Source organism: Cetorhinus maximus, chromosome 22 (assembly GCF_964194155.1).
Source record: "Cetorhinus maximus chromosome 22, sCetMax3.hap1.1, whole genome shotgun sequence".
NCBI classification, from domain to species: domain Eukaryota; kingdom Metazoa; phylum Chordata; class Chondrichthyes; order Lamniformes; family Cetorhinidae; genus Cetorhinus; species Cetorhinus maximus.
Genome location: NC_135900.1, coordinates 68,286,454 through 68,300,483, shown reverse-complemented (window position 1 = coordinate 68,300,483; position 14,030 = coordinate 68,286,454). Strand labels below are relative to the sequence as shown.

The following is a 14,030-nucleotide window of genomic DNA, read 5'->3' as shown; positions in this document are numbered from 1 at the left end:
AGTAATGGATCTATATTGGATTTGGATAATAAACCTTATGCAGGAGAGAGAGTCAGCTGTATCTCATGGAGTGCCAGATTTTGCTCCTCTCATGAAACTGACCTCATTTGATATGGTTTCTTTGACTCAATGTGATGTCTCTGAGCATTACTTGCCTGGACAGTGCTCAGTGATCAATTTGGAAGGCAGCTTAAGGAGTCACAGCAGTTCAAACATTAACTTTATGGGCTCTGTTCAAATCTAAGCTGGGCCAATGGAGTGAAACCCTGCTCTGTCTCTGCTTCAGCCCATGTGCTCCTGCACCCTTATCCATACATGTGTTACCTCCAATACTTCCCTGGTATGGCTTCCCACTTTCCACCCTCCATAAACTTGAGCTCATCCAGAATCCTGCTGCCCTTGTCCTGGTTCACACCAAGTCCCGCTCATCCATTACGCCCATACCCACTGAACTCCATTGGCTCCTAGTCCAACAATGTCCCTATTTTAAAGTCCCCATGTGTTCAAATCCTTCCAATGGCCTCGCTCCTCCCTATCTCTGTCGTCACCACCAGTCCTACAAACCTCCACAGACCCTGCATTCTTCCAATTCTGGCAACCTTGATTTCCTTTGCCCCTCCATTGCTGGCCCTGCCTTCAGCTGCCCAGGTCCTAAGCTTTGGAACTCCCTCCCTAAATCTCTCTGCCTTTCCCTCCTCCTTTCAGTGGCTCATTAAAACCAACGTCTAAACATCAGTCAGGTTCCAAATTGGTGTACGTCCACATTTGGCACAACTTCCCCTCATTCTATGAAGTCACAGAATGGCTGCTCTGGGAAGTGTCACACTTGTCCAGTGCGAGAATTCTCTTGAGTTTGGCTTTGGGGCAGTGTAGAGAGAGCTCTGCTCTGCATGACATAACTGACCAGAAACTTCCATTCATTACACTGGACTAGATTTGAAAACAAGTCTCAAGCCTAATTCACTGGCCTTGATAATGTTGCTTCTTATAAATTTGGAGCATCTAGTTTTAGGTAATATTTCCAACAGCCTTTGATCAAAATGGCCCTTGAAATGACCCAGTGGGGCACTAACATACACAAGCGGCGTGCTTTGGAATCCCTGTCTCCTGTGGAGTGACAATCCGTTTAAATTATCACCTTTGTATCACTATTCTCCTACAGTTCACCTTAAGGCCTGAGTTTCCTTTTCACAATAATGTCCTGGATATTTTCAGCTGATAGATATGGGTTTATGGGTCCTGTGTGCATTGTGTGACTGTAAAAGGCACATTTTTAGATGTTGCAATGCTCTCATGAGAAAGGGAAAGCACAGTAATTGTTGGTTGGTAGCCAAATTGAACAAATCCTGAAAAAACAGTCTTTCTGAAATTGGAACACCGGAGAGGAGACCACATTGTGAGCAGCGAATAGAATATACTAAATCGGAAGAAGTACGAGTAAATCATTTCACTTGGAAGGAGTGTTTTGGGCCTTGGATAGTGGGAAGGGAGGAGGTAAAATGGCAGGTGTCGAATCTCTTGCTTTTGTATGGATAAGTGCTATAGGAATGGGAGGAGGTGTTGGACATGACTAAGGAGTGAACCAGGGTGTCACACAGGGAACAGTCCCTGCGGTGAGAGAAATGGCAGAGACTGATCCATTGACTTTAGAGGCTGGTGGGGTGGAAGGTGAGGACAAGGGGAAGCCCGCCATGGTTCAAGGAGAGAGGGAAGGGGTAAGAGCAGAAATATGGGAAATAGGTGGGGCACAGCGGAGAACGCTGTCAACCACAATGGGTAGGAATCCTCAGTTGAGGAAAAAGGAAGACATATAGGAAGTAGTGGTACAGAAGGCTGTATTGTCTGAATAAATGTGACGGAGATGTAGAAACTGGGAGAAAGGAATAGAATCCTTACAGGAAGCCGGTGTGAAAAACCATCGGCTCTTCGTTGCACTTGACTGGTTCTCCCCCCCATGCTTATACTCTTCTGTTTATTTCAGTTGATGCCATCAATGAGACTTATGCAGTTTATTCGAATGGCACTGAACTGTATGGTGGTGAGTTATTGTGCCCACTAGTGTTTATGTTTTAACACCAGTAGACTTTGTCATCTGGCTGTAACCATTTCCACCTCCCCGCACCTAACCAAACTGTTACTAAAATCAGTCTTGAACATGTGCAGCATCTGATTAATTTGACAGTAATCTGGGCAATAAGATCAATTCATTGCTTGTTGGTGAGATAACACGATGACACCTGTTGACTGTAAATGTCGTGTCCGTCCACAAACTAACAGCGAATCTCTAACCTCAGCGCCGTTTGCCTGCGTGGTGCTTGCTATTTATTATGGACCGTCAATGTGTCTCCCATGCATCCCCTCTCAGACAGACAGGGGCCAGGTAGGCAAACAAAATCAGGGAGTCTACCCCCACCCCTCCTGGCTGACTGATGCTCCAGAGACGTATCCACAAGGTGAGCGATCAGGCTCAGCGGTGATGGCCTCTGCAGTCAAATAGTTTTTTGGCATTCATGGGGTCTGGGCAATGGCACAAGGAATTGTCATCTGGACAAAGAAGATATCTATGCGGCTGTTGGCGCCTGTGCCAATGCAGCAAGTGCCATAAGAGGAGGAGGAGCGCTGTGTGGGAAAAACGGTGAACCTTTCCCATCCTTTAATTATTATTAATATTTAATATACACAATTAACCTTCACATTATATTTCTGGGCACATATAATGGTTTTCAAGGTTTTGAGATTGGAACCATTGGAACTGTCGTTTGTTGGTAAGTTTTTAAACCTCCCAGTAGTAGGCTTGATCTCAGAACAAATATCCTTGTTGAATGTTGTTAAGAATAATTTAAGTAAGTAAGTTAGCATTTTATTTTGGCAGAGTGCACATAGGTCATGGGCCCTCCAAGGCCTTGTTTTTTCCTAAATTGTATGGTTGGTTAAGTGTCCCCTCCAATCCTGTGCTCCCAGTGATGGATGGGGTGGGGGGTGTAGATGGTGGATGTGGCGGGGTGGATGGGTGGCACTTGAAGGGAACTTGAACACTGTAACAACACTGCACTGTCATATTCCTGTCTCCGACACATCCTCACGGGATTGAGTGTATTCATCCTTTGCTTTAAAAGGGTTAACAGTGGACAGACTAACTGATTCTACCTGGTTTATTGATGCCTACAATGCAAAAAGAGCTGTGGCTTCCTGCTCGGGTTGATTTGTTTGAAAGTTCTTTTTGTTCACAATTTGAAGAGTACATTGATGCCAAACACAAATGGAAAATGCTGGAAAGCTCAGCAGGTCAGGCAGCATCTATGGAGAGAGAGACAGAGTTGATGTTTCAGGCCTGTGACTTTGCCTCAGTGCGATGGTACAAACAGCCACCTTCCAACAGCCTGAAGGGCCATGTCTTTACAGTGTTGCATGCAGGAGCTCTACTTGGAGCTGGAGACCTCGGAGACGGTGTGTTTGGCCAGTTCCCCCAATAGCAGGAGGCGGACGGCTCTCTGGATCTCCCTGGAGGAGATGGTTTGCCAGGCGGGAAGCCTCACTGGTGATCCGCTCAAAGATGTCGCTGACGAACGAGTTGATGAGACTCATGGCCTTGGAGTGGATGCCTGTGTCGGGATGGACCTAGTTCAGCACCTTGTAGACGTAGATGCTGGAGCTCTCCTTCCTGCCCTGCCTGTGCTTCCTGTCGCCCTTCCTGGACATTTTCATCACCGTTTTCTTCGAGCCTTTCTTGGAGAGGGAGCCCTTGGCACTGACTGCCATGGCACTGGTGGAAATGGTGCCAGTTGGCATTGCAAACCCTTCAACTCCTCCTCAATATTCCCTTCTGCTGTTGGTGAAGGTTTGGAGAGACAGTTGTCCCAACTCAAAACCTCATTCCAAGTGATTGTGGCTTAGTGGCTCAGAGCAGCCTGGTGTTCTGGATTCTGACTGGGATGTGCCAACCTCGGGTCAGTGCCAATCTCCATGGTTGGTTTTCCTTTGACCCCATCACTTCCCTCAAGGTAACACTGAAATTCAGTGGTTAACCACAAGCTGTCCCCTTTCCCAATAAGCACACATTGAACGTACCAGAAGGTCAGATTCAATCTGAAAGGACTCAGTCTGTATGACTCGGACTGTGTCTTGACAAGCCTGTGCACAGTCTCCAATTACTTGTCCCATTGCCGAGAAACCGGATTGAAAATCCTTTTGCCTCAGTGAACAGAAGTGGAAAAAAAATCTCAGGTTGAGTTCTCGGTCATCTCTAGTTAAAATGGAGAAGAAACTTCAAAGCCAGTGGGCAGCTTTGCTCAGAAAGAGTAATTACTGCGAGGAAGCAATTGTGCATCGATGATCTTATTCAGAGTAATCAAATAACAAACCAAAACAAGCCCGATAGAGAGAACAGCCAAGGACCTTTCCTGTTTACTGACTGCAGTCCCACCTGCTCTATTGTGAGGCTTCAATTGGCAATTTGACTATCAGATAATTAGGTAATGTAAAACGAACCTTTGCGTGTTTATGGTGCTGTTGGCTGGACAGTTGAAATTGAATGCACCTTGAAACATTCACCTTATATCTGAAAAAAAAGGGCTTTAAAAATATGCGTGCCGTAGCTCACAGCATACGAGTCGACCTTTGAGGCCCCCAAAAATGCTTCTAAAATCAGGGGTCAACTTATACGTCCAGTATAAAATGTGAACCGCCTGGGTGGTCGCCATTTTGAAATGTGAAAAAAAAACACAGGTAATTCATATTATATTAATGTGGCATGGTTTATTGAATGAATTAATTGTACAAAGATACATTTGACCACAGTTTTTTGAAACCATCTAATTTATTGTCTTCGGCATCCGCTCAGAATTCATCGAATCCGTTCTGAGTCACTGTGGCTGTGGCATCGTGGTAAAGATCCCACTTTGGATCAGATTTGGCACTTTCAGTTTCAGAATCATCCCTCTACTACAAATCAACTTCATCTCCGGGCACTGAATTGGATATTCTGCAACTTTTTTGAACAATCTGATGACACTTGGTGCACTAATAGCATCCCATGATTTGCTGTTGAAACTACAAACGTCAAGCAGGGCATTATGCATATTTCCATTCCCTGTGAAGGTCTTTTATCCATCAACCATCCATTTATTCCATTTGGCATGAACATGATCCCTGAATGTTTATTCCGGAAGGCATCTAAAGGTTGAACTACAGATGTTAGACCCCCCGGTATAACTGCAATGTGGGTGTTATTTCTTCACAGGCGCCTCTTGATCTCATTAGTTATATGGGATCTGAACACATCCCACACTAATAAGCTGCACTCCTTATGTAGGCCACTGGGCTGCCTATTCCACACATTATCGATCCATAAGTTCACTCCATCCTCATCCATCTAACCGTAATGGGCAAGCTCAAAAACTCCTGCAGGGGACTGGATTTTCGACATGGTTTTACATTTGAAAATTACCGTAGGTTTTCATTTCATTCAGTCAGCCATGCAGGCTCATACCACCGCCAATCTTGTCTTCTCATGTCTCCACTAGAACTGTTTTCGGACCTTTCCACTCCATGGTTTAGCAGCTGGGCATGGCAAAATTCGTGGGTATTTCATCCATGTTGCCAATGTGACGTAATGGGTATTCATTTTTTTGCCATTGTCTAATGATGAATTGAAGGAAACTGGTCATATTGGCATCGAGGGCTTTTGGTAGTTTGTGAACAATCTTGGTCTTCCACCACAACATTAGACTGTTTCATTCTAGAAAGCAGCTACCAACTAGCTGTTGGTCTGAAATCTTTGCTGGATTCGGGGTTTGATTTGACCCCTCAAGTATGTTTTTATGCCTTGCGTTCCTGGTGATGGTGTAACCGTTTTGACGATTTTCAAGGACCCATTCTGATACACGCTTCTCAAGACCAGGCCAGTGGCTGCTCCCTGTTCTCGTGGCACGTTTGGTCTTGGGCATCTTCTTCAGGGCGGATTCCTCCTCCTCCCGCTCTTGCACCAGTTTTGCACGAACACTGAATTCCCTGGCTGCACCACAGTTATTTGACGAGTTAGCAAATGTTCCGACTTTTAGCCTGGAAGCAACTTCATACTTCGTTCGTTTTGCTGGAGGACCCATTTCAGTTTGTCACTCGCCAAGCCGTGTATGGTCTGCTCTGTATGGGCGTGTCTTAAACCCACGCGTATTTTCTTCATAACACAGCCCATATCATCTGCTTGATCCCATGCACCAACTTACAGTACAAGGTAAGTCAAACATACATTTCTGGGGTGACAAAATTGAGGCCGACAACCAATGCAAGCAGAGTATTTCGTAACTGAAAGATTGGCGGGGTGGTTGGGGGTTAACTTGAATGCTGAGTATATGCAAAAGCATGATTTTTGGCGTTGAAAAAAATGGGATTGTCTTATATGCCTAGTTGACTTATACGCCACGATCCACAGTATATTGATTACCAAGTGGATAAACCATAGCTGCTGGCCTCCTCCAATCAGGGAGCACCATAGGGACACTTCCAAGGGCTTTTTGAAAGAACAAACTGAGCATGTCCAGGATGTATTAGGTGGGGTCTTTTGGCCACTCAAGGTTTCTTCTGTACCAAAATCAGGGGCCACACTTGGAATCTGAGGATCAGTCAAGTGGCTCTTTTTGACAGTTTTACACCAAGTAGGCAAACTGTTCTTTTTTCCTCCCGAATATTCAGAAGCCAACAAGGTGGTAGCTAGAATTGCAGAATAATGTGACACAGAAATTCTGCCTGTGCTGTCTCTCTAAGAGTTGTCCAGTGAACCCTCTCCCCTCAGTTCTTTCCTCATTGCAGGGTGAATGCCTCCTTTGCAAATATATATCTCATTCTGTTTTGAACCAAAGGTCTTGCAGCCTGTGATATACCTAGAGTTTGTCAGTAGGTTTGAGTGCTGAAGACAGGTGGGAGCAAAGGGAATCGGAATTTTTAAAAAGGCAGTGTTTAGAAATTTTGATCTTTCATGAAATGGTTTTTCCCTGGAGCCGATGGACAACATAATTAAACTCAACTGCAAGCGCATTGTCATTGTCAAGGCTTCCAAATTGAAGGAAATACCTTTTACTTCTAAATAAACTATTCCTGACCCCAAATTTGGATTTTGAATACAGTTTTGGGGTAACTACCAGAGTAGGGAAAGAAAAGAACTGTTTTTTTGGAAAAAAAATCTAATTGCCTCGGCACACAAGATTAGAAACTTCGATTGCTTTTGTGACCACAATTAAAGACCAATATTCTAATCTTAATGCATTCGGTGTCCGCAACTGTGCTTGGAAATATTCTGGGGACATTTTGACACATGGCCTCTAACTGCCCTGCCCCTACACTCTCGCCATTGGACACAAACACTCTGTTACCTGATTGGATAATTCTTGACTTTGAGTCAAACAGTCCCATCTCTAACTAATAAACAGAGTGTTCTGAGAAAGTGGAAGATGCTCATGACAATTTTCCTCCCTGGTTGCTCACAGCCAGTGGCTTAGAGGTTAATCTTAAATCCTCAACCCAAAATGTATCTCATCGTTCTTGTTCGTTCTTTGTCACTAATTATTACTAATTATAGATTAGTGCCTCTCAAGCAGTTTCCGGATCTTTCTGCCTGCAGTTAACCTTTAATTGCTACTCTCGAGTGCTCAGCAATAGCTATGCAGTTTGGTTCTGTTGATCACTTCAGTGGTTTGTGTCCTTACAGACAGCCCGGTGGGAGAGCGAAGACCCACCATTATCAGCCCCAAAGGAACGAGCAGCAGTAAAACTGTACTGAGAGGACAAGTCCTGTACTTGGAATGTATCGCAGAAGGCCTGTAAGTTGACCTGTCTCATTCTCGGAGGTTTGTTCTCCATATGTCAGAGGTGACATTAAAATGAGGCCCCATCTACTCTACTGGGTGGGCATAAAAGATCCCATGGTATTATTCTGAAGAACAGTGGAGTTCTGCTCTGACCAATATTTATTTTTCAATCAACATCAGTCTAAAAACTGATGAAATAAATAACAGAAAATGCTGGAAATACTCAGCAGATCAGGCAGCCTCTGCTGGAGAAAGGTGGTGATGACATGATAATGTCACTGGACCAGTAACACAGAGGCCCAGGCTAATGCTCTGGGGACACAGGTTCAAGTCTCACCATGTCAGCTGGTGGAGTTTTAATTCAGAAAACAAATCTGGAATTGAAAGCTAGTCTCCATAATGGTGACCATGACAACAATCATCTATTGTTGTATAAACCCATCTGGTTCACTAATGTCCTTTAGGAAAGGAAATCTACCATCCTTACCTGGTCTGGCCTGCATGTGACTCCAGACCCACAGCAATTTGGTTGACTCTTAACTGCCCTCTACAATGGCCTAGCAAACAACTCAGTTCAAGGGCAATTGGGAACGGACAACAAATGTTGGCCTTGCCAGCAACACCCACATCCCATGAAAGAATAAATTTAAAAAAGGTCAGTGAACTTTAGTCGGAACTGGAAAAAGTTAGAGATGTAACAGGTTGAAGCAAGTACTAAGGTTTTGAAAGGGGGAAGAGGTTGAAAGAAGAAATGGGAAGGTGTGTGATATAGTGGAACCTTATCACCACGCTGTTACAGATTTTCCCTTTTGTTCTTGTATTACCATCTTCCCACTTTCCCTTCATGTATTTGTTAAAACCTGTTGCATCTCCAACTTTTTCCATTTGTTACGATCCGGTTAGGGACCAGTAACTTTGTGCTGAAATTATACAAAGTTTGAAAGCCCAATTGCCCACCAAGAGAATAAAGCCACACAAGATTTCATGGTTTTAAACAAACAAAATAAATTTTGCATACAAAGTCAGAAAAGTAAAAGAATCTACAATATCTATCTTACATTCTAACATTCAGAATTAACATGCAGCAAATATAAATTAACAGGCAAACTGTGGTCAAACTCACCACACTGCAGATTAAATGGCATCTGTAACCAAGACAGATCCCACAGATTTCTCAGCAATCCACTCAGATATCAGGGACCACTGTGAGTCCCTGTCTCCCTCATCAACTCTTCACCTTCGAAGATTGAGCCTCTGAATTCCCTCAAAATTTGCTCCAACTCAGGTTGCATCAATGACCGTTCACCACCTGATGATTCAATCTCTCCTCCTGAGACTGTGTTCAACGGGATTCACAAAGCTGCACTCCCACCTCTAATTACCAGCATGCTTCCAACTCTTTCACAGACCGCGGACTTCACTAAGCTGGCACTGCCTTTGGGTTTTTCCAAACTCCAGTCTCCTGGCTATAAATTGCCCCCAGGACTTCTCTTGACCCATAACTGCACTGAACAGCTCCTAGGGCTTCTTGTGAGCTGCAAACCACACAAGGTCCAAGTTGCAATTCTCAGCTGCACTGAATGGCTCCCAGGGCTTTTTTTTTTTGAGCCCTAACTGCCTGGAACCTGCTAACAGCGGCACCCTTTCAGTTTAAAAGCAAAATACTGCAGATGCTGGAAATCCGAAATAAAAACAGAAAATGCTGGCAAAACTCGGCAGGTCTGGCGGCATCCATGGAGAGAGAAACAATGTTTCAAGTCCATATGAGTCATATGGGCTCAAAACAACGGCTCTGTTTCTCTCTCCACGGATGCTGCCAGACCTGCTGAGTTTTGCCAGCATTTTTCTGTTTTTATTACCCTTTCAGTATAGCCCATTCTCCTGCTGCAGAACACTCACATCAATTGAAATCAGACCACCTTCTTAAGCTCCATTCATCTTCATGACAACGCTGCCTTTCAGGGTTCACTGAATTCTTTGAAACTAATTTAGCTCTGATTTACAAAACAAAAACTCTCTCTGGACTGCACTTCTTTGCAAGCAGTGCAGACACCAGGTCTCCAGTTCACCAGTGCAGTCAGCCCACCTGCTGTTTTATGGCTCCATCCCTTCTACTCTGACTCAATTAAGTGAACAGGAGTAACCTTCTGGACTGCCATTTCTTAAGACATTTTTGGAATTCTCTAAAGCCCACCATTTTAGTTACCTTACCCTTTACACCTTTAATATTCCCAGAACTAAACATTCCCATCAAAATATTAGCATGGATCATGAACTAGATATTCGCAACGCATTGCCCTGTTGCTCCACAGATGCTGCCTGACCTGCTGAGTATTTTCAGCATTTTCTTTTTGTATTTCAGATTTCCAGCATCTGCAGTATTTTGTTTTTGTATAAAAATCTGGTCATTCATCTCATTGCTGTCTGTAGGAGCGTGTGTGTGTACATTGGCTGCTATCTTTCCTAAGCTAAAAAAAGTGCCTATACAGAAAGCTCTGTCACAGGGTCACAAAGAACCGTTGAAAACATTTTTTTCCCTTTGTGTAGACTTAAGCATTTTTTTTTGGTTATAAACTCATGCTGAAGCCTTAATGACCTGATATTTTCATGTAAGGCTCATCCGTTCCTTTCCAGGCCCACACCAGCTATCCATTGGACCAAGGAAGGGGGAGAATTGCCCAGCCACAGGGCCTTTGAGATCAATTTTAAGAAGACTCTGAAAATCATCGATGTCTCAGAGGCGGATGCCGGGAAATACCGATGCACGGCGAAAAATTATTTGGGAACCAGTACTCATGTCATTTCAGTTACGGTCAAAGGTATAGCTCTACTTTCACAGAGATAAGCTCCTTTGACACACAAGAGTGTTCAGTGTGTACTCGCGCCAAGAGGAATCTAAAACATTTTGCTGCATCAAGAGGTTATTTTTCTGAATGACAGAATTGTATTTTTACAGCATCCCCCCACTTCTCGTAAAGCATTTCAATGCAATGAAGTTCATGATTGTTAAGTCAGCAAATACAGCTGCCGTTTTACACAGGATGATGAGATGAGTGGCTGGGTAATTTGTTGTTGCTTGTATTGCCAGTTATGACACTGGCGGTTTGGGAATGAGAGACCGAGGACACCGAGCTGCCAGAGGTACAGACACAGAGCTGCATCCTCCCAGGATCCGACAATTCAGGCAGGGAGACCTGTGCAAGGCTATGCTCCCTGAGCAATTGTAGAGGCCCAGGATGTCAGAAAAGTGTGTTCTTCCTCTTCCCCTGACTGTAGAACACACCAGTGTGTCCAACAATCAATCTAGGTAGATGGGGACCAACACAGCAGTGTTGTAATAATCACTTATTTTCACATTGTTGAATATGCCTATGCAGCTGGTGCCACACACATTCAGCACCCTTGGAACTAGTTTGCGAGAGTGGCTTAGCATGTTTCTTCCAATGTTCTGCCCCTGTCTATTCAAAAGGAGGTGGGGAATGGAAACTCTAGGTTCACACCTCTGATAGTGCAACACTCCCTGAGTAGTGTAGTAAAAAGGCAAGCCTATGCCCAAGGCTTGGATCCAAGATTTTCTAAATCCAAAAGGACAGTGCTGTCAACTGAGCCAAGCTGACTGAGGTAACTGAATAGAATTGAAGAGAAAATCATATTTAATGGTATTAAGCTATAAATAGGGCTCTTTCTTTTTTTAATCAGTCGGCTGCTTTTCTCCACAGAATCCCTGAGGCTTCATTAAGTCTGTAGACTCAAATGATTTGACTGGAAGTGTTACTTTTGAACCAGTGAAAGCATAAAGCCCTCCCAATTAACCAGGCGATGTCTCATTACTTTAGTGCTTATTAGAGCTAGATATAGAAATTGCTTAACTGCCATTTAAGGTCAGGGAAGATTGAGCAGAAATGATGATTTTTTTTACAAGGGTAAATTCATGAGTAGGCTGCTGGCTGGAATAAGGAACATGGGGAACACTGGCTGGAATAAGACTCCATCGCTGTAACTCTGATTCACCTGCTAGGAGCATTGGAACCCTTTGTGCCCTCAATGAGACTGCTCACCACAAGTCTTCTACTTAGGGCCACTGCAACAATTGTCCCCTCCCATAAAAGAAAAGAAACGTAGAAATTTATAAACAGGAGGAGGCCATTCAGCTCCTCGAGTCTGTTCTGCCATTTAGATAGATCATAGGTGATCTGAATTAGATCACAGAGTGATACCTAGCAGTTGGCCATGCTGAACAATGAGAGCCAGGTTGGAGGTTGGCCCAGATAGTGACATCCTGACTTGGTCCATTTGGTTTCTGCAGCTGCACCGTACTGGATTAGCGAGCCCAAGAACCTGATCCTGGCGCCTGGGGAAGACGGGACACTGATCTGCAGAGCTAATGGCAATCCCAAGCCCGCTATTCAATGGCTGGTTAATGGTTTTCCCATCGAAAGTGAGTACAAGGACAATTAGAGTTTGGCCCTTGATGTGCCAGTGCCTGAGGATGCACTGCGGTTTGAAGTGTCTTTTCTGTTCTTGAAATACAGTTGGGTTCTGAAATCTCTGGTTAGTAACTTTGGCTTCCTTCTGATTGATAGATGCCCCCAGTGACATCAGCAGGGAACTAATGGAAGACACCATCCGCTTCACTAAAGTCCAGGTCTCTTCCAGCGCTGTTTACCAGTGCAACGCATCAAATGAGCATGGATACTTGCTGGCAAATGCCTTTGTCAATGTACTTGGTGAGTTTTACTGTGGCTTTTACTAGTTCTTGGTTCTCCTTGTGTTGACACCCTGAGTCGAGGGTATTGCTTCTTGGCAATTTGAGGCCAAGCAAATCCTTTACATCCAGGAGAAAAATATCACTTGTTAAAATCTGTTTGCCTCTTTGTGGCCACCTGGACTAGAACTCAAGGCATCCCAGTAGCATTCTGGAGCGTTCTTCTCTTTTGAATGGAGGCTGCGGCCTGTGAGCCCTATGTGGAGGCTTACCAGCTGTGTTAAAAGCAAAATACTGTAGATGCTGGAGATGTGAAATAAAAACAAAAAGTGCTGGAAAAACTCAACAGGTCTGGTAGCATCTGTGGACAGAGTTAACGTTTCAGGTCTGTTACTTTTTGTCAGAACAGTACTTCTGAAACATTAACTCTGTTTCTCTCTTCACAGATGCTGTGCGACCTGCTGAGTTTTTCCAGCACTTTATGTTTTTTATTACCAGCTGTGTTGTCCATCCCTGATCCCACTGGATGCAGAATAGGCCTCAAGCCTCTCACTTCCACATGTGACCCTCGATATATCATCATCTTCTCTTAGTCAAAGTTGAGATAAAATCAGTTTGGAGAATTGGAATTCTTTTAGCGCTGACCTACTTACACATAACACTAATTTGTGGCATGCTGTGTTTTGCAGTTGTTTTCTTTTGGGCCATTAGCTGAATGATGTTAAGTATTGTGATATGAAATATTCCTTTTCAAGTGCCTAATATGAATATCAGCCAATCCCAGGTCAGGTTTGACAATGCAGGATGCAGAGTAGTACTTCTGTGTTTCTACAATGTGTCTGTCTCAACCCCAGAATATTGCCTCCCTAACTGCACCAGCCAATAGAAATCTTCATCCAAATTACAGCCTTTCCCTGAATCTTCTAATCAAAATCTTTTACTGCCTCGTTAGAGGACAAGTTTGAACATTGACTGCTTCCACTTACCCCTTTCCTTTTGCAAGTTGCGTGATCCTCCATTATGACCCTGCTCCTTGCAATGCATCATGTTTGTCTAGTTTTCCTAACAGTTGTTCGAAACTGTGCAAGTTTCAACACAGTGACTTGAGACAGCAAAGGCCACTGAAATGAGAGATGGTGGCTTTCAGAATAAGGCAGGATGTATCATTGTACAGACAGGGTAAATTCAGAGCGGTCCTTGGAGGTAAGCCAGTAAGTAGAGCTTGGAGTGAAACTGGTGAAAGGTCAGTTGAGGAGATAGTGTCCAAAAGGAAATTCATTAGACAGCAGTCAACACTTTGAGTGATCTTCGGAGTTGAGTAAAGGAAGTAAAGCCATTAGATTCATTACCGAGTTAGTGAGATGAAGTTCTTGAAGATATGTACGATATCATGGATGGGTGAACCACACTGGGCCAGTTGATCTTCACAACTTGTAAATCGGGCATCAAAGGTAACTTGCCAACCTCATGCAGTGAGTCACCTGACATCAACAGCCTGGAGTGGCCTGAGGGGAAATGGAGTT

The 14,030-nt window shown here is 44.0% G+C and overlaps 1 protein-coding gene across 5 annotated transcripts in view; it reads left to right on the top strand.

Moving 5' to 3' along the window:
• The window catches only part of nrcama (neuronal cell adhesion molecule a), a 427,797-nt gene that overhangs the window by 335,581 nt on the left and 78,186 nt on the right, over positions 1 to 14,030 (top strand). For all 5 annotated transcript variants that reach the window (XM_078568477.1, XM_078568478.1, XM_078568476.1 and 2 more), the window contains 5 exons: positions 1,982 to 2,038; positions 7,703 to 7,814; positions 10,437 to 10,621; positions 12,109 to 12,240; positions 12,386 to 12,529. In XM_078568477.1, the coding sequence (XP_078424603.1) occupies positions 1,982 to 2,038; positions 7,703 to 7,814; positions 10,437 to 10,621; positions 12,109 to 12,240; positions 12,386 to 12,529 (630 nt within the window). The remainder of the gene's footprint in view (positions 1 to 1,981; positions 2,039 to 7,702; positions 7,815 to 10,436; positions 10,622 to 12,108; positions 12,241 to 12,385; positions 12,530 to 14,030) is intronic.